The sequence below is a fragment of the Melanotaenia boesemani genome, chromosome 11, assembly GCF_017639745.1.
Source record: "Melanotaenia boesemani isolate fMelBoe1 chromosome 11, fMelBoe1.pri, whole genome shotgun sequence".
Taxonomy (NCBI): domain Eukaryota; kingdom Metazoa; phylum Chordata; class Actinopteri; order Atheriniformes; family Melanotaeniidae; genus Melanotaenia; species Melanotaenia boesemani.
Genome location: NC_055692.1, coordinates 33,421,443 through 33,441,173, shown reverse-complemented (window position 1 = coordinate 33,441,173; position 19,731 = coordinate 33,421,443). Strand labels below are relative to the sequence as shown.

General features: G+C 41.1%; 2 protein-coding genes across 4 annotated transcripts; one reads left to right on the top strand and one right to left on the bottom strand.

The window, feature by feature from the left end:
- Nucleotides 1-683: 683 nt before the first annotated feature.
- Nucleotides 684-2,215, top strand: bcl2l16 (BCL2 like 16). Of its 3 annotated transcripts, none has more exons than XR_006012048.1 (3): nucleotides 684-796; nucleotides 874-1,037; nucleotides 1,190-1,324. XR_006012048.1 is itself a non-coding variant. In XM_041999388.1 (3 exons), the coding sequence occupies exons 2-3, from the start codon at nucleotides 1,011-1,013 to the stop codon at nucleotides 1,809-1,811; spliced, it is 579 nt and encodes a 192-aa protein (XP_041855322.1). In that variant the 5' UTR covers nucleotides 684-796; nucleotides 874-1,010; the 3' UTR covers nucleotides 1,812-2,215. The 3 variants fall into 3 exon arrangements, 2 of the variants coding, with proteins under 2 accessions (XP_041855322.1, XP_041855323.1); XM_041999388.1 differs by adding an exon at nucleotides 1,686-2,215 and having other exon boundaries at nucleotides 874-1,463; XM_041999389.1 differs by adding an exon at nucleotides 1,686-2,215 and having other exon boundaries at nucleotides 684-1,463.
- A 12-nt stretch (nucleotides 2,216-2,227) lies between these two features.
- LOC121648915 (tubulin beta-1 chain) lies at nucleotides 2,228-4,834 on the bottom strand. Its single transcript, XM_041999387.1, has 4 exons — nucleotides 4,685-4,834; nucleotides 3,665-3,773; nucleotides 3,473-3,583; nucleotides 2,228-3,395 (listed from the first exon to the last, which is right to left on the bottom strand). Exons 1-4 carry the CDS (start codon nucleotides 4,739-4,741, stop codon nucleotides 2,335-2,337), a joined length of 1,338 nt encoding a protein of 445 aa, XP_041855321.1. The 5' UTR covers nucleotides 4,742-4,834; the 3' UTR covers nucleotides 2,228-2,334.
- Between the last annotated feature and the right edge of the window lie 14,897 nt (nucleotides 4,835-19,731).

The window sequence follows — 19,731 nt, the reverse complement described above, 5'->3', positions numbered from 1 at the left end:
TGAATATTCCTGTCTGGTACAGTAAGAAAGGAAATCATTGTGTTCCTCTCTCTGACACACTCATACACTGCTGACTGCTTTACATTGATCTGGATCACCAAGTGAAAATAATTTCAACAAGCTCAAAGAGGGCATAGATCGGCCTGATCTGTGTCCTTCCTGTTAACAAAAAATTTAAAAATATCTCCCTTTCTTTTCATTCGGATACCTTCCTATACAAAATCAGACTGGTTACAGGATATATTTCCCCACATTTCCATGCCGTAGCCTCCGGTTTAAATTAAACTGGATCATGTAGCTCCAGCTTCGTCGGCGCTAAGTAACCTGGATACTGTGGTACTCTCAGAACATCTTTATAGTTTATTTTCAGCTCTAATGTGAAAATCTTAAATAACTGAGTTGATGTGTAGTCCCTCAATACAATCACTAAAAGTAAATATGACTGGTTTCCCAACAGATTAGTTTTAAAATAATCTAGTGCTACCACTGCTACGTAGCTCCATGGATGGAGTTTATCCACCTGTTTGTCCTTGTTTTGAAGCTGTTTCCTCACAGTCTGCAGGTCGGTGCTGCTCTTAATTTAGCCATGCTGCATGTGTTGGAATGAGGATGCGTGTCAGAACAGCTATGATTGTGCATATGAGATTGGAGATCAGTGTCAGTTTCCAACAAGGGCTCTATAATTAGCGGGCAAGGGGACTGGGTGACCCAGTCTACTGCTACACATACAAAGGTACACACACTCCTCTGGACCATAATACTGCTTCATCTGCTGCCTGGTGTCCTGATGACTGAAGTAAGTTATGGAAACTTTAGACGATACTACAGGAATTGTGTTTGTTCCTTCTTTATAATTCATACTTTTCTATTCAGATTTCCAGACAGATCTTTGACTAATGAAACTGAGAATGAATGCGGTTTGTCTGTGGCCTAATCAGAAAACTGCTTGGTGAGTAGAGAAGTGGCAGCCAGAGGCGATCTTGTGTCAATCAGAGGTGCCAGAGGCCAGAATGGGCCTGAGAAGTCCTGACCCACTGGTAAGAGAGGCTTTTCTCATGGCCTATGATTATATAGACTATGTTACCAAAGGGGGGGCTGACAGGACCATGGGTCCTGCCCCTACGGCCTGCACCGCAGCCCTGCGACATGCTGGAGATGAGCTCCTTACTCGCTTCCCCATCTTCTTCAGGCGCTGGCCTCGGGTCTTCCAGGATGTGACGGCGAACACGGCATGCCCCATGCTAATTAGCATCCTGGACGAGCACTTCTTCCCCCCTGTCCCCAGGGGGCGGCGCAGGGACCTGGCTTGGAGTGCTGTGCTGTCAGTCTATGTGCTGGCTGGACAGATGGCTCTGCACTGCAATGACAGAGGCATGGAGATAGTCCTACCCCAGCTGAAAGAGTGTGTGGGAGCCTATGTAGAGAGGGTAATCTGCCCTGAAATACGAGATAAGGGAGGATGGGTGAGTTAATATTTTATCTTCAGTCAATTATTAAACAGTAGAAAAGTCTAGTTTATACTGAGACAACATTCTGTGTGGTTTGGACCCAGACACCTGGACTGTATACATCCCATAGCAAACCAGTTCTGATCAACTCCATATTAATGCAGTACATAAAAATCTGTTGTGACTGGGTTTTATCCCCGTTCTAACCATCTAAACTCGTCTTTTTTCCCCTGACAGAGCGGTTTTGTGTCACGCTTTGGAGAAAAGGAGAACTTGGAGGGTCAGGTGAAGAAAGTGTGTTGTTGGACACTGCTGGCACTGGCTATATCCATCCTCACCTACTTGTTCTGGAAGAAAATTTAGCAAACACTGCCGCCCTGTGGCCACAGAGTACTCCTCTGCAGCAGCACTGCCATTTATAATTGACCAGCATAAACCATTACACATTACCAGTTTAGATACCTAGTCATTCAGTCTAATTATACATTCTGTAAATTGTATTAAATGATAAACTGCTAAGTTATTCATTTGATTATGAGTATGCCTGAACTCAGTGTGCATTGATTTAAGATGAAAGACAGCAGCCAAAGAAGCTGTTTAAGACATTAATTCATTCTCTTTATCTGCCATCCAAGACCCATTTAGATTTAAAATGGGTAAATGCTCAGAATTTGCGATACCAACTTCACCTTCATTTACAGTGTAGTGCATCTCTTATTTAACCCATGTGCCTGTATTATACTGTAAATAAAAGTAAAATTTAAACAAACGGAGACAACTCATGCTCGTTAACTTTTATTTTGAACAGTAAAACAAGCTTAGGCAAGGAAGGAACATTGAAAAAAAACAGACCAGAAAACAGCAGTAATTTGTGGTAACAGTAAATTTAAGCCAACTCCTCCTCGCCATCCTCCTCAAACTCTCCCTCCTCCTCAGCTGTGGCTTCCTGGTACTGTTGGTACTCAGACACCAGGTCATTCATGTTGCTCTCAGCCTCTGTGAACTCCATCTCATCCATACCCTCTCCAGTGTACCAGTGGAGGAAAGCTTTGCGCCTGAACATAGCTGTGAACTGCTCAGAGATACGCTTGAAGAGCTCCTGGATGGCAGTGCTGTTGCCAATGAAGGTGGCAGCCATCTTGAGGCCTCGGGGAGGAATGTCACAGACGGCTGTCTTGACATTGTTGGGGATCCATTCAACGAAGTAGCTGCTGTTCTTGTTCTGCACATTAAGCATCTGCTCATCCACCTCCTTCATGGACATGCGGCCGCGGAAGATGGCAGCTACAGTCAGGTAGCGGCCATGACGTGGGTCGCAAGCAGCCATCATGTTCTTGGCATCGAACATCTGCTGGGTGAGCTCTGGGACTGTGAGTGACCTGTACTGCTGGCTGCCTCTGCTTGTGAGGGGAGCAAAACCTGGCATGAAGAAGTGCAGACGAGGGAATGGCACCATGTTGACGGCCAGCTTGCGGAGGTCAGCATTCAGCTGTCCGGGGAACCTGAGGCAGGTGGTGACACCGCTCATGGTTGCAGAGACCAAGTGGTTGAGGTCTCCGTATGAGGGAGTCGTGAGTTTAAGGGTGCGGAAGCAGATGTCATAGAGGGCCTCGTTATCGATGCAATATGTCTCATCTGTGTTTTCTACAAGCTGATGGACTGATAATGTGGCGTTGTAGGGCTCTACGACTGTGTCAGACACTTTCGGAGAAGGCACCACACTGAAGGTGTTCATGATGCGGTCAGGGTACTCTTCGCGAATCTTACTGATTAGCAGGGTACCCATACCTGAGCCTGTGCCACCCCCAAGGGAATGTGTGAGCTGGAAGCCCTGCAGGCAGTCACAACTTTCTGCCTCCTTCCTCACCACATCCAGGACAGAGTCCACCAGCTCTGCACCCTCTGTGTAATGACCCTTGGCCCAGTTGTTACCAGCACCGCTCTGGCCTGCAAAACAAGATTATAGAATTAATTTCAAAGCATTTCCCTGTGGTGCAAAACAACTTAAAATTCCTGTAACCTACCAAAAACAAAGTTGTCAGGCCTAAAGACCTGGCCGAAAGGTCCAGATCTCACAGAATCCATGGTGCCTGGCTCAAGATCCACAAGCACAGCACGTGGAACATATTTACCACCTACAACAAAATACACAGAATAGGTCAGAGTCAAAACAATTTTAATCTAACAACAACAACAACAGCAGCTACTGAAAATACCTGAAGCTTCATTATAGTAAACATTGATCCTATCCAGCTGCAGGTCACTGTCTCCATGGTAGGTACCGGTTGGATCAATACCGTGTTCATCACTGATGACCTCCCAGAACTGCAACAAAATGTGCATTTTTAAGAACTTAAACATATGATACAATCAATAGGTACGTTACAGGAATGAGAAAATGTACATTTCTAGTTTTTAGAAATATGACTTAAACTCATAACCCTATAAAAGGGTAAGGGGAGGAGGAGAAAAGAAGAAGAAAAAAAAAAAAAAAACTCCGAACAACTTATTTAATGGCTGACGTATTTTCCCGCCGTACAGCGGTCGGGCGCGCGCGGCCATATCCCATTGGCTGGGGTAGTTATGAATTCGAACGTGTCATGCTACGTCATTAACCGCTCAAATTGCAGTGCAAGAAGGCCGCAAGACGCAGGACAGAGAAAAAAAAATACATAACAAAGCAAACCATTCCTAAACAATTTAAATTGCATTTATCAGACGCTTTACTACATAATTCTATTCTTTAAACGGCAAAAATGGTTTATAGCCTCAGTCTTTAAGTTAACCCCCCCCCCCCCCACACACCTTTTGAAAAGGAGGAAGGGGGAAGGAGAGAAAAGAAAAAAAAAAAAAAAAAAAAAAAAAGATCGTCAACTGAAAAAAGGCTCTCTTTAGATTTCCACTTTAGACTGACGAATTAAAATTACTAAACGATGAGCACTTCGCTTGTATTAAACGTTTAAAAAATCTTAGTTACATTAAAAAATAAAAAAAAAAATAAAAATATGAAGCGTATTTAATTTTTTATAATTCATCATTACTTAATGTTTATCTAAATTTCGTCTTGATTAAATGGTGGACGGGAAGATTACAAAGTAGGCCACGCTGATCTTCATAGGGTGTGGTTAATGGGGCTGGAGGAGCACAAAGCACCGGCATGTAGAGAAAGAACATGGCGTTTTTAAGACAAAAATCGATTGGTGGGATACCCAAAATGCTCAGTAATATGTACTTACCTTGGCACCGATTTGGTTGCCGCACTGGCCAGCTTGAAGATGTACAATTTCCCTCATAATTGCTGATATCACACCAGATTTAGGTCTCAAAGACTAGTTTTCTGATAAGTGCGTGCTCAATGGCTCAGCACTGTCCTTTATAGTGCCAAATAAAACCACCCCTTTGCTGAAAACTCAAATGCTAATTGGCTAATATTTGCTAGACGTTTTGTGTGACGGAATTTTGGACCAATCAAATGTTCACTCTCTTAATCACCATTGGCCCAAGACTCCTGCCAATCACGTTAATCATCAACACGTGACAAACGTCTAATCCGCAGACTTTGGCCTTCCTTGTCGGTTTGGCGGAACGGAAATGCGACACCGTGTTCAGATTTCGGCGGAACGGAAATGCGACACCGTCTTTGCATTTCACGTATTTTTTATAGCTTAGTGTTAGCTAATGCTGTAACAGGGACTCGTTTTATGTTGTAGATCAAAGGATAATATTTAATTCACATTATTATTGAGAAGGCGATCCAAGACTGATAAAGCACAAGTTTCACCAGCGGAAACTGTTGCAGCATAACTAGCCGGTAATGGCTACAACAGTGAAGCTCAATGAAGCCTCCGTTCCCGTCATAAACATAAGCCGCAACTAGCATTTATTTTATTTTTATTTTTGCCATAAACCTGTAGAGCTTTATGAATGGACAATCGCCGTATGGCAATTCATTATCTTAACAAATGAAAAGGCCTACGTAATTCCGAGTTAAACGGACAACAATAAAACGCCCTGCATTTCAGTCAAATACAGAACCTAATGGTTATAGTCAGTCGTGATGATGTAGACGGCTGATTAGGGGCAAAGAGCAAATGTAATTAGTCTATTTAAAAACAGAAAAAGGAGAAAGCAGGATCATTTACACATTTTCCTCAAATGAAACGTTACAGTGACTGAAATGTGATTCTATAAACAGTAGATACCCGAGAAGATTAAATCCGTCTGAAAAGGGAGGTTCTAACATGCAAACGAAAATCCAGAAGCTGGTGCAATCATGTTTGTACTGTAGCTTCTGTCTGCTTGAGATGTAGAACGAGGACAGATGAGCTTATTATAGTTAATCTGAGAGCAAGGCAAGAATGCTGTGACTCTTGGATGGCAGGCTACAGTTACTAGAGCCATATCAGTAAGCATAGAAGGGTTGGAAGCATTTGCAGATTGCTGTTACCATGGTGATTAGGCTTTCCCAATGGACATTTGTGGACTACAGTGCATTAGGGTAGGGCTTTGTTTAAGCTTGGATCTTTGCAGCCTTTAACACAGTTAAATAACATGCCGTACATTTCTATGCAGATTAGCATTCATGCAGACTTGTAAAGTCTTATTAAATCAAAGTTCATTCCCTCTCAGCCTGGGTCTGGCTGTTTTAACGGACACATCACTGCCTATCATGTCATGTAGTATGTAGGGCATGCTTATCATTTCTACTGTGTGCATTGTAATCTTACACACAAAGACCTTCTCTGTTTGCTCTAGAGCTGTCCAAGAGACAATAAGACATCCTTGTTGAAATGTTTAGGCAGGGAGATGTTTTAGTGTTTTAGTGTTCCTACCCTGAATAGTTCAGCTTATTTTATTGCACCTTGCACTGGGATCAGTATGGGTTTGGTGCTGCAAAGCTGCTTCACCTGATGTGCCATAATGAAATAGCACAGGGGAAAAACCAGTTGGTCTTGAGGTTTTCATGAAAAGACCATAGTCCGGAGCCCCAAATTATATGTCTGCATCTTTCAGATGGGTTCATGCATCATTTGGTTCATGGCTCCTTCAATGCACAGCTTAAAAAGGCACGTATTTCTACATTTTCTGATTAACTGCATGAAGTAAATACATGCAGGACACAATGTCATGATTCTTGGATCGAGCTGAAGAAAGATAGAAAATAGGATTTTAAAGGCATATGTGGTTCTTCTTGTAACAGGGTGTTCTAAGGAATGCTGAGAAGGACCTGAGTACTGGAAAAAGTTTCCTCTGACCCCAACTTTGATTTATTCTCGGTTTCAGATCTGCATGCTGATGTCTTGTTTTTTTTTTTTTTTTTTTTTTTCAAGTTTCAGATTTGACCTGTTACATATCTGTGTAACAGCTGACTGCTGAAACATTTGTCCTCCTCAGGTCAACATATGTCTGATTAAGATGGAGAAAATAAAGATAAACGTTACTTCTATGGTAAAAGTTTTCATTAATCATGATAACAGGGTAAAGATGATCAGTGTTTCTTAAATACAGACTCAGTAACTATTTTCTTTGATCTCAGAGACTTTTTGTTTCTCTGAGGTTTGTTGCTTGTGTTCTTTACCTGTTCAGATATTCATTGGTCTTTTTCTTTGCAGAGGAGGAAGTGTTGGTACTGAGTTTGCAGGAATAGTTAAAATACGGTCTGCTGGAATTTCATTTGTAAAAAATCCTCTCAGTGCAGGAGACATTTATGATGCTTTTTATAAATGCAACGATGTTCATTTTTGTTGTTTGTTTTATTTTAATAAAACTAAAAAATGCCATTTCACGCCTTTAACTTGAAATGATTTTACTTGACATTATTCTTGATGTTAATTCCATTTAAACTTGCTTGGTAATTGATAATTTTATCTAACTAAACAATTATTATTATTATTAGTCACAATCTCAGTTTCAAACAGGTTACAACACTTTGTAAAAATGTAAATAAAAGTAAAAAGGCAATGATCTGCAAATCACATAAACTCATGTTTTATTCTTAATAGAACATAAACAACATATTAGATATTTAAACTGAGACATTATACCATTTCATGGAAAATATTAGCTTATTTTAAAAAATAATGGCAGCAAACACATCTCTAAGAAGTTGGCTGAAAAAATAATTGTTCCAATAAGAAAAAAACATAATGGCATTTGACAACTAAGATAATTAGAAATAGGTCAGTGACAGGACTGGGTCCTAAATAAGCATTTCATAGAGACAGAGTCTCTCAGATGTAAAGATGGACAGAGAGCCCACCATCTACAGTAATATCTTCAAAATATTCAGAGAATCAGGAGGAATCTCTGTGTGGCTGGGACAAGGCTGATGGTCAAACTGGATGCTGGTGCTCTTGGCAGCACTGCATTAAAACCAGCCATGATTCTCTGTTGGAAATGACTGCATGGACTCAGGAAGACTTCCACAGCGTGAGGAGCAGCCTCTCGTCCTGCAGCAACACCAGGTTAGCTCCACCCTGAGGAGGATCAGCACTAGCAAAGCAGCAGGACCAGACAAGGTATCAGGTCGGGTTCTGAAGCTGTGTGCACAACAGCTGGCTGGAGTTTTTCTGGACATTTTCAACCTGTCCTTGCAGCTTGCTTCAGTTCCTGTGTGCCTCAAATCCTCTATCATTGTGCCTGTGCCGAAAAAATCTGCTGTCACCTGCCTCAATGACTACCGCCCGGTCGCTCTCACACCAATAATCATGAAGTGCTTTGAGAGGATTGTCTTAAGTCACATCAAGGACGTCATTCCTGCTACTCTGGACAGATATCAGTTCGCCTACAGGGAGAACCGATCGACAGAGGATGCAGTCTCACTGGCACTGCACACGGCACTGACCCACCTGGAGCATCCTAACACCTACGTCAGGATGTTATTTGTGGACTTCAGTTCGGCTTTCAACACGGTGATCCCGGACAAGCTGACACTGAAACTCCACAACCTCGGACTGTCCAACCCCCTATGCTTCTGGATCAGGGACTTCCTCACAAATAGGCCTCAGGTGGTGAGGATTGGGGACTGCACATCATCCACACGGTTCCTGAGCACAGGCACACCACAGGGATGTGTGCTTAGCTCGGCCCTCTTCACCCTATTCACACATGACTGTCTTGCTATCCATCCCACAAACATGGTTCTGAAGTTTGCAGATGACACCACCGTGGTGGGTCTCATATCGGATAACAGTGAGACCCTCTACAGAGCGGAGATCCAGCACCTGACAGGATGGTGTTCAGACAACAACCTTGTTCTGAACACCAGCAAGACCAAGGAGGTCATTGTGGACTTTAGGAGATCCAGGAAGATGGAACACACCCCTGTCCTCATCCATGGGGAGGAGGTGGAGCGGGTGGACAACATCAAGTTCCTGGGCATCCACATTACATCTGACCTCACTTGGTCCGCACACACATCACACCTGGTGAAGAGGGCCAAACAAAGGCTCTTCTTCCTCAGGAAGCTCAAAAGGACTGGACTCTCCTCTCAGCTTCTGACAAACTTCTACAGAGCCACCATAGAGAGCATTCTCTGTCTGAGTGCAACAGTGTGGTACGGGAGCTGCACTGCACACGACAGGAAGGTCTTGGCCCGGGTGGTGAAAACAGCACAGGGGATTGTAGGGAGTCCTCTCCCGCTCCTGGACTCAATATACGACAGCCGGGTCCAGAGAAGGGCCAGTCGTATAGCTGCAGACCCCACCCACCCAGGACACGAACTGTTTGTACCTCTTCCCTCTGGAAAGAGATACAGAAACATCAAAGCCCACACCAACAGACTGAAACACAGCTTCTTCCCCAGAGCTGTGAAATCCATCACCCCATCTCCCCCCACCCCCCACCCCCCATCCATAGACTGAACACTAAACTCCTGCAGACAGGCAGACACACTCAGACTGCACTTTGGGACAATATGCTGCAATATGTGGATCACTTCCATGCCAGTCACTTTATATACTTGTTTGATTTGCACTGTTATTCCATTTTATTCCTTTTACTCTTTTATATATATATATATATATATTTATCTAAAGATATATTGCCTTTTGCCTTTCCATACTTTATCTTCGTGTGTTACAGTGTGCCTTTTAAGCCGAGAACTTCTGAAACAAAATTTCGTTGTGCCTTGCACAATGACAATAAAGACTCTTGATTCTTGATTCTTGATTCTTGAGAAATCACTGTCTGTGAAAACAGTTCATCCTGAAATCCACAAATGCAGACATTTTATAATTTCATGGAAGATATTAGCTCATTTTGAATTTTAAATGAGTGTTTCTGGATTTAGTTCACATCTGATCTCATCTGTGCATGACAGCTTTTTTTGGAATTGGTGTTGTTTGCTTGTTAATGATTAATCTTTTAATAGGAAGCAATCAGGACCTGCATTTCCCTCCTGAGGCACTTTGAGCAGCATTTTGTGTTAAAAGCTCCTATATAAATGGATATTCCCTACTTACATGGGCTACTAGCTACAATGAGGCACTTTCAGTACTTACAGTACAGCACAGAGTGCCTTTGTGAAATCATTAAACTGGTTCTGCTTCTCATGATTCAGCATCTCTTAGGATCCGGCAGCAGTGAGCTTTTAGCCTCCAGCAGCCAGATCAATGTGACAGCTGCAGTAGGGTTTGATCCACCAGTGAGGCTCTTAGTAATATTGCTTGTGAAGACATGTAATTTGATCATAACTGTTCTATTGGGTGTTATAATTAGTTGTGATGTCATAGTTTTTTGGCCATTTCCTTGGTTTAACATGACTAGACTAGACTCTTCCATAGGAAAGCTGTTATGCACATTGTGGTGGCGATTCTTTCTGTCTTGAAAAATGGACAGAAACTAGAAGACGAGGTGTCAGGCATCATAACAGAAAGTTGCAATTAAACAGTTGCAGAAGCACACAGCAACTGTAAGTCTGCACAATTACAACTAACTGTTAGGTGCAAGGTTTTATGCAGCGGTCCTCACAGGCTGGATGATTTGATGTGACTACAGTGCTTTCTACACATTACTGCAAAAAAAGAGCCATTCTTTGACCTGTAGCCATTTTGCTTTGGTTATTCATGTCAATGGAGGAAACTTAGCACCACAAATACTGTGTTTACACACAGCAAGTAGACGTCAGGGATTCAGCTATCTCCAGCTCCTTTTTGTATTTTCACACGTCAGCCAAGTAGACAAAATGAAGCCTCTATTTAAAACATACTGACTGCAGTATTCTCACTAGTTTTTAACAATGTCTATATGATTACTTAAGCACATAAAAATCCAACTTTAATGCATTTTGGAGATGGAACTGCAGCACTGGGCAGACAGGTGTTAGATGGAACAGCTGGCGTCACGTCTGCTGAGAGAAGGACTGATTCACTCTGATATCAAGTTACTGACTCCCCACAGCAGCAGAATTCAGCCAGTCTCACAAAATGTTTCTGGCCACAGCCCTTTCAGGCCAAACACAAAAGACATAGGACCCCAGTAAATGTATGAGACAGTCTGTGTTTGTTTGGCTGCAGGTTACACCCTGAGCTGGCTTTGTAAAACATTCTGAAACACAATAGCTCTGCTGGGAAAGAAGCACAATAAATAACTGTGAAGAGATGTGTTGCTTCGGATTTAGGCCACTGATAGCTGATTACTGAAACAGTCTTTAAAATGAGGTGCAACTTTCCAAGATGCGAGACTCCTAACAGAAAACCTAGACTGGTGTGCAGGCTGGTGAAAAGGAGCCCCTTGTGATGCGGTCATGCCATCATGTGTGTTTTCTAACTGTGAAGTCAGATGTCTGATGTGTAATCAGCTAACTTTTAATGTTTGGTGCAGTGTTTTCTGTTGCTGACAGCTCTACTGCCAGCTTTGATGGGCGGAGAGACAGGGCATTTCTCAGCTGATAGAGTGGCCATCTTCCAATGGATGGTTTTCACCCAAGCCCCACCTACGGGTCCCTGGAAAATACACTGAATATATGGTTAAAAGACTCCAAGTGAATGCCAGTGAAATGAAAGGGTTTTAAACTGGTTGAGTGAAAGAGCTTTAGCTGTAAGCTAGCAGAGGAGCATGTAAAATAAAACACCAACTGGTATTATGAAAGGAGAGGAACAATCAAACACAAACTGTCTTACTTTTGTGCAAAATTTGTAGAGGATGGCTCATTTCATGACTCAGTCTGATGTCCCTGCATGGTCACCTAAATTAGATGTAATGCTGAAATTATTTTCAAATGACTGCAACCTGTTCTCTTCACATTTTTTTTTGGCTGGCGATCTTTTCCAGGGCGTGCCCTGCCTCTCGTCTAGATGCAGCTAGCATAGGCTTTATATTATTTCCCCCTGTGTGTAGTGTGTCTTTAAGAGTGCTGTTCCTGTTTGGCTGCTCCCCAGAGAGTTGAGTCAGGAAGTCCATGTGATGCTAATGCAGCCTGACAGTCACCAGCAGGCTATGCAGCCACAGCCCCAGGCAACATGTTTCTGGGGGAAGTACCTCTGACCACCCTGTTAAAGCAGGATATCATGTTACAAAAATACATACGTGTCATAATCCAACACATAATCTTGGGACGAGATCTCACTGTGTCCCTTAACCTTTACTTTCAGGTTTAGATCAGCTGTAGTTAGAACAGCGAGCCAGTAGCTCCCCACTTTGGTCCAGATTAAAACCTCTCTCGACTAGCTTGTCATGGGTTTCAGTCTTGACTTTAATCATTTCTACCATTTGAATATAACATGTCTCTATTTTTTCAGAAAAGTCAAGAACCCCTATTTTTATTCTGTCGAGTCTTAATTCATTTTCTTTTTTCTTTTTACTCAGTTATACTGTTAGAACAGTCGATTGAATGTTGTCGTACCCATCAGGTCACTTCAAATTACTGCCCTATATTACTTTTGCACAGTCTGTGGAGCCAAGTTTGGTAATGTTACAGTTTGAAGAGAGAAAATCTGAACATAACAGGTCACTGAACGGATTCCAGGAAGGATCATTAGATAAATTAATTAAACACTAAAGAAAATCTGTCAAAGCATGTAGAAAACATGAAACACACGGCTTCTTTAAAACTGAAAATGTGCAGCTGACAGGATTGATGGTCTTTAATAATGCTTCTAGCTAGCATTGATGTACATTCATTCTCCTGTACAGGTGCTCATACAAAGTTAAAACCACAACAAACAGGGATAAACCCATCTGCTCTTTATTGACTCGAGTTATTATTCTTTAGCTCTTTATTGCGCTACAAAGAATGTATTTGTGGAAGAATAAAGCACAAAGAAAGCACGAAGCAATGTGGTTTCCTTAGGATGTGGATGAGGTGGGGCCAGTTACTTGAAAAAAAGAATAACAAAGAAAAGAAGAAGCCATGTTTCTAAGAGCTTACAGCAAAAAAGAGGAACTCTGTTGGCCAGAGACACGAGAGACATGGCTGACAGGTCAGGGGAATACTTTGCATTTCATATCGTACACTTTCGTGATCCAGCTTCTTAAATCTGAGCTGCTGCAGCTGAATGAAACATAGTTATAGTTCCTGATGTCTGAACTTTAAGGAAAGAAAAATGCTTAAAATCCTTTTAAATCAAATACCAAATAAAAATAAAATAAAACAGAAATTAAAATGCAAAGAACCTAGAAACCACTGTTAGTTATTTGTTTTGTTCTGCCCCTTCAAATCAGAGCAAACCTCCGCAGTGTGCTGCGCTGCCATCTAGTGGTGCTTTCTTTATTTATTTATTTTATTTATTTGTTTCATACATGGCTATGCACAACATCAAATTATAACAGAACAACAACATCAAAACACTTCTTGTTGCACCACCATGATAGAAAAGGAGCAGGAAGATGTTAAACTTATAATACGCCCCTGTCTTAAACAAAAACTCACATTTAAATGTTCTGTCAGCGAATTACATGACAAACAACAAATCAGTACTGAAAATCCTTAACATACACATTATTTCCATCATTCGAGTTCATACAAACTAAACATTCTGTTTTTATACATAGTTTTAAACTGAAAGATATTTACACACATCTTTAATTCAAGGTGTAGTGGATGAATTTTAATGAGTCAGTTTTCTGATCTTCCTGCTTCCTTGTTTTACTGATTCGCTTTTATAGAAGTGAGAAATATAATGTGAAGGGAGGAACTCATCTTCAACCACCTGATATTTGAGCAACATCTTTACAACAAAAATAAACAACAACAGCTGCATCAAGAAAAAGGAACCCGAGAAGCAGGAAAAACACCAGAGCTGGAGAGATGACCGAGTTAAAGAACCAAAAGAACAAACATACGTGGAAAAGTTTTCTAAAGCAAGTTTCTTTTTACACACACTTTTATACGTAAACATAAATGTCACATTCTGCCTCATAAGTACATGTGAACGTTTCTCCAGTTAGAAAATTACTGACTCTTAATGTCAGTGAATCTTCTGGAAATTGGCCTTTTAATAATTTGAGTTAGAAGGGTTGATCTCACTAATTAATCTGGTACGTGCAGGGTCTGCGACTCCATGAAGGGCTCTATATGGCCTTCAAAAAGCTAAAACAATACCTCAACCTCACAGGATCATTGTGTGTGAAGACCTCTGAGCTCCTCAGCAGGTCATGCAACCAAAGAAACCGCAGCCGTGACGAAGACTCTGCACATGCAAGGTGTGTAAAGTTTTAACACCTTGTTATTATTCCTCATTTCAATAAGAGAACTTTGAGAAGATGCAGTTTTTGTTGTAGCCTTCAGGCTGAAAAACGCTGGATTAGTGGGGGACTAAAGGTCAGAGTGGTTTTCTAGGAAATTAGTGAGAACACAACACGTGTTTAACTTCCCTGTTCCTGATCCTGTTTTCAGCTCCTCACGTCTGTGTGCAAACACACTTTAACTCCGTCTAATGAACACATGAAAGCTTTGGCCGCAGTGCAACAATAGTGCTGGTTTTCTTTCAAGTCTTTATTCACAGAAATGGTTCTGTGTTCAGCTTTTTAAATAAAACACTTAAAACATTGAAAACAGCTCCTAAAGTTGAAGCCTGAACAGTTTCTACCTTACAGGTTGTTTAAGCTGACAAAAATCAAAGTTTTTCATGAATTTTATGCTATAAGTGGAACTTTCTAGCACATCTAATAATGTTCAGTTACATTTTTAATTCCACTCCCAGATGATGTTTCACGAGACAAAAATTGTATGTGTTGGAAAATTTGTTGAATGTGTGTGTGATGGTTGAAGAAGGACTGTACAGCAGCAGTTCAAACCACCATCACCACACTGCAACCCCTTCCTCCTCCCTTAAATATAACTAACTTATCAGCTAAATAAACTGCAGTTTAGGATTAAGCTGAACATACTTTTCTATTCTGAACCAGCCTGAAAGATTGTGTTCACTATGTTAGCGCAGCTTTAGCACCTTTACAACGAGGTGGGATGGGGCTTCTGTGGGATGAGCAACAAAAATGTGTCAAAGTCCCCTGAAAAATTCTCCTGTTGGTTTTCATCCTTCTTCTGAGTTTCTTGATGTATTGGATGACTGCACAAAACCGCAGTCGCATGGAAGATCCACACACAGCTACAACAGCTCGGTACCTCCTCTTCATCACCAGCCCATTTCTCTACCAGGAGTTGTTGAAGGTCAACCTGCGTGGAAACTCTGACATGAACCACCCGCCACAAGTTAATCCAACAAGTGTTCGGGCTGAAGTCTGGACTCACAGCAGCTCATTTCATCCTCCGAATCCTGGAGGTTCTCTGTGATGATCTGGGCTCTGGGCAGAGTCGTCATCCTGGAGGATGGAGATCGGTCCCAGATTCTGGAGATATGACATCTAAACATCTTTTATTCCAATAAGTCTGCCTATCAATCAGATTTTTTTACATGTGTTGCTCGTTCCACAAAAGCACAATTCTTACCAGTTATACCTCGCTGTAAAGGCGACAATCAGCCTTTCTCATGATGGAACCCACCAGTTGGTATTATCAACCCATCAAAGGCCAAGTCTAAAAAAATGGACAGGAAATGAAAATGTTTTTAATCTGAAGTCTTCATTGGCCCTTTAGCAAAATGTTAAGCAACAATAATAATAATAATAATAATAATAATAACAATAATACTTAAGTATCAACAGGGGCCCTAAATCTATGAAGCCTGTCTTGGCAAAGCAAATCTTTTCAGAACAACACAGACCCCACAATAAACAATAATACACAATAATAAAGTGCATATATGTACAGTTTATTTCTGTTTAAATCAGATTTATTGTGTTGCAGATGGTGTCCACCAGGGGGCAGAAGACAAGCGTCAGGTTCAGCAGGTTTTTACTGTCTGTGTGAAACATGATGTACACGGCGTTAAACTGGTTAAAGGAAAGAAATAACAGATTAAACAGAAATGTTTTTCCTTTTGTAGCTAGGTTTATTTAAGATAGTTGAGCACATAAACGGAAAAATGCAGTGATATCACTGAAAGTGCTTTGGAATATGTTTCTATGAGTCACATAAATATTAAATTATTCTAACAATAAGACCTATCAAAGCAGGGCTGTTGGGACGTATATGCCACAATGCAGCCTAGTTACATACTTTTTACTGTAAATGAATGTCTTCGTGTACAGAACAGATTTCTTCACATCACAATAGGCTGCAAATGTAATAAATGATGCAACTTATGGCAAATGAGAGCTGCTTAAACAGGGAAACTCTGCAGAAGTTACTCAATTTTAATATTCATTCAAAGACATAAATAAAACCCAATGTTGCCCCTTTATTCAACTTTTTATAGACGTTTTACTGCCATCAAATTCAAAATAAGATAATGAATGAAATGGTAAAATGTCTCTATTTTAACATTCGATATGTTGTTTATGTTTATTTGAGAATAAAGTATGGGCTGGTGAGATTATAAATGACTGCATTTTGTTTTAATTTCTTTGGTAACTGGACTTGTGTGCTATAATGCTATGTTATATAATGTAAATAAGATTGCTTAAACATTCCTAAATTATTTTCATCTGCATGTGTGATGTATGAAGTAGTCGCTCAGTCCTGTCATGGACAAAACCACAGGTAGAGCCAGTGCCTTAAAAAGACAGTTAAGTGTGTATAAAATGCTAATATTGGAGAACATTTTTAATGCACTCTCAAACCTTATTTTACTTTATGTATTTATTAAAGGGACAATTTATATCAATAAAACATATAAATGCAAATATGCAAGATTATTGCCAGAACTAATTTCCCTGTTCAGATTATTATTTTATTATTTATGTTTTTATGACGCTAACTTTTGAATTTCACTGCGACACGAGGCTGATGTTTCTCTCAAAGTAGCCTGGAGTGGTGAAGTTAGCAGCTGCCCAACCACAGCGACCTGCCATCGGTGGCCATGCCCGCTGCCAGTTCTTTCCTTCTACAACACCTGAGTGAAATGTCCTGGAGGAAGACACACACAGCATCATGTGGACAGAGTGTTGTCCTCTCTTTATAATGTCCAACGGACGTAACTGTAACTGAAATGAAAACACCAAGTCTATAATTAGTTTATGTCCATTTCTTCCTCAGCTTGAATATGACAAATGACAATGTCTTTTTATTTTTCATCTTCATGCTTCGATCTTAAAGCTCACACACGCAGATATATGCTTGCTTGAAGTCATTTACACATTTCCAACATATCCCAGTTCTGTGTGCTGTTTTACCAGAATTACTCTGGAAGTGTACTCTGCTGAAGGTGTAATGCCTGATCTCACTGTCCCAGCTTCTCTCCCTGAAACCAGACACAGAAACGGTGATGTCCGCCTGTCACACACTTTGCTACCAGTTCACAGATTTACAGGTAAAAACGCAGCTGCTCTGTAATCGAATCAAACCAATTTGTACATAAGACACTGAATGAACCCTGCATTCATAAACACACTTCAAAGTATGTGAATACCAAAGAGTTAAACTCAGATATGGGTTGGTATGAAAAACAGCTGGTCTTACTTCTGGCCTTTTGTCAAGGTTGTTCTCCTCAGCCCAGCACAGACAGAGGGAGAGCTGATTTTTTTGGGCTTTGTTGGCAGAAGAAAATGGGCTTCGTATATTCTGGATCAAAGACAGGAGCGCCCAGCCTGCTCTCAGCCAGGCCTAGTGACGGTATGGGGTTAGTAATCCTTATTTCCACTTCTGTGATGGCAACGTTGATGCAGAAAGGTTTGTGGAGATTTTGGAGCAACGTGTTGCCTTGAGGGGCATGACAATGAGGGCTGGAGGTGTAGCTGTCTTTGTTGATCATGTCATGCATATTAAAGTGGTGCAACATTTCTGTTGCTTTTTAAGTTAATAAGTAACCTTGTAGACTGTGGTTAGACTAGTTACACCTAATAAAGATATCCTTGATGAGAATAGTGATCATAAATGCTGTTTTCTCTGTTGCATATATGAGCTGCAGATGTCCACCTGTCTTCTTGTTAAAGGGACAAAAAGAGGAAATTCATCGTTTCTAGATTGAAGGAATTAAAAAAGGCTATGTGTGTAATTCATTTACCATCAACAACAAAGTCTCTGAAGTCTTCGCAAAGTGTAATCACTACTTTTATGGGTTATTTGCACTTCTATACAGGACTGATGGGTTAAGTTTACAGTTATACACTAATGATTATACAATGTTTTGTTTGCACATTATTACCATGAAGAAAACACACCGCCTCTCTGTGTTGATCTCGTGACACACTTTGTTTTGGTCTACAGGCAGCGCACAACAGCAAACCTGAAACGATTTTGCTTTTATCCACTTTAAGTTAACCACAACTCATTTATGTTCAAGTATATTTTCATTGTAGACGGCAGTAGCATGCTAATCTATCCGTTAAAAGCCAGTCTAGAATAACTTTTGTTTCTCCTCACACGAACCAAACTACAAACTGGGCTGAACTAATAAAAAGTTAAAAGACATCACCATCATTCATTCAACATCCTTGCTTCTCATTGGAGCCTTAAAGGTCCCATATTATACACTTTATTCCCAATCTGAGACCATTCATTAATATCTAAATGAAATATTTCCGCCATGGTATGGACAAATCGACCCTCAGTTTGAGTGCAGCGGCTTCTCTTCACCTCCCTCTTTTTAGCAGCTTCAGAAATGTGCCGTTTATGGTGGGCGGAACCCTGGTGGAGCAGCTCAGCTGTTGGCTCCGCCCATCGCATCGCCCGTCATGAGGTGATTGACAGGTTAATATATTTTCAAGCTATCAGACTAATAAGGCCGAAACGATAAAATAACTGCCAGCTCTTACCTCTCCAGCTGTGTCACGGACAGTTGGTATTGAACCTGGCTTCAGCTTCAAACGGTTGGCGAAGCCTGCTTTCCATGCCCCCATGTTGTGGAAACAGTCCTCTTTGAAATGCTGGCCACAGACATGCAAAACCTTTGGAAGTTTTCCGGGTACATTTCCTCCAAAAATAAAATTAATCCACTCAGTCCTCGTGGGTTCAGTGGATGGAAGTAAAAAAACGTTTTCGTGTTCATTTATGCAGCCACAAACAGAACAGTGCTTCTGTCGCTTAGCCATGTCCGCTAACGAGGGTTGCCGAAGAGGGAAAAACACTGGGCGCTAGGTGATTTTTAGAGGGCGGGCTTTGAGAGCCGGTAGACGGGTCCATCGCTCTGTGGGGAGTGGTTATTGTCCCTTATGACGTCATAACGTACACGCTTTCAAACAAGCTCATTTCAGCGCTTACTTCCCTAGAGGTGGAGCAGGGGGGAGAGAGAGCGCCTGAAAGAGTTTCACACTTACGGGTCTCCTACACATGCGGGGGGACCAGTATGACTGTTCCAAAACCATTAAAAAGTGAATTTTGCATAATATGGGACCTTTAAAAGTTAAAAACAGTCCCTTTAACATCGGTTCTGGGAGAGAAGATGAAACTGAAGCTGAAATCCCAGGTGTGTTCAAGCTGGACAGGATACCATGGGGGAAGCAGCCAAAGTGCTAAGAGTCTAAAGCCACAAGGGGGCGCTCTTTATTTATAAGAAAACCAGCTGATGTGGGATTCTGGACGGATATTACCAAGAGAACATGAAAAACAAGAGCCTTCAATTATTTATTTATTGTCTTTAAACCAATTCTGTAGATCATTTTCAGGAGGGAAAAATGTAAGAAAAAAGTTGGTTAAAGAAAAAATGAAGCTTTGTTTTAGTTTACTCTTTTTGTGTAGTTTCTCCCATCTAATACTTTTACATCAAACAATAAAACTACAAATAAAACTGAAACAAAAACTAAACTGCAGAGAGCTTAAGAAACATTAAATATTTAAAGAATATGG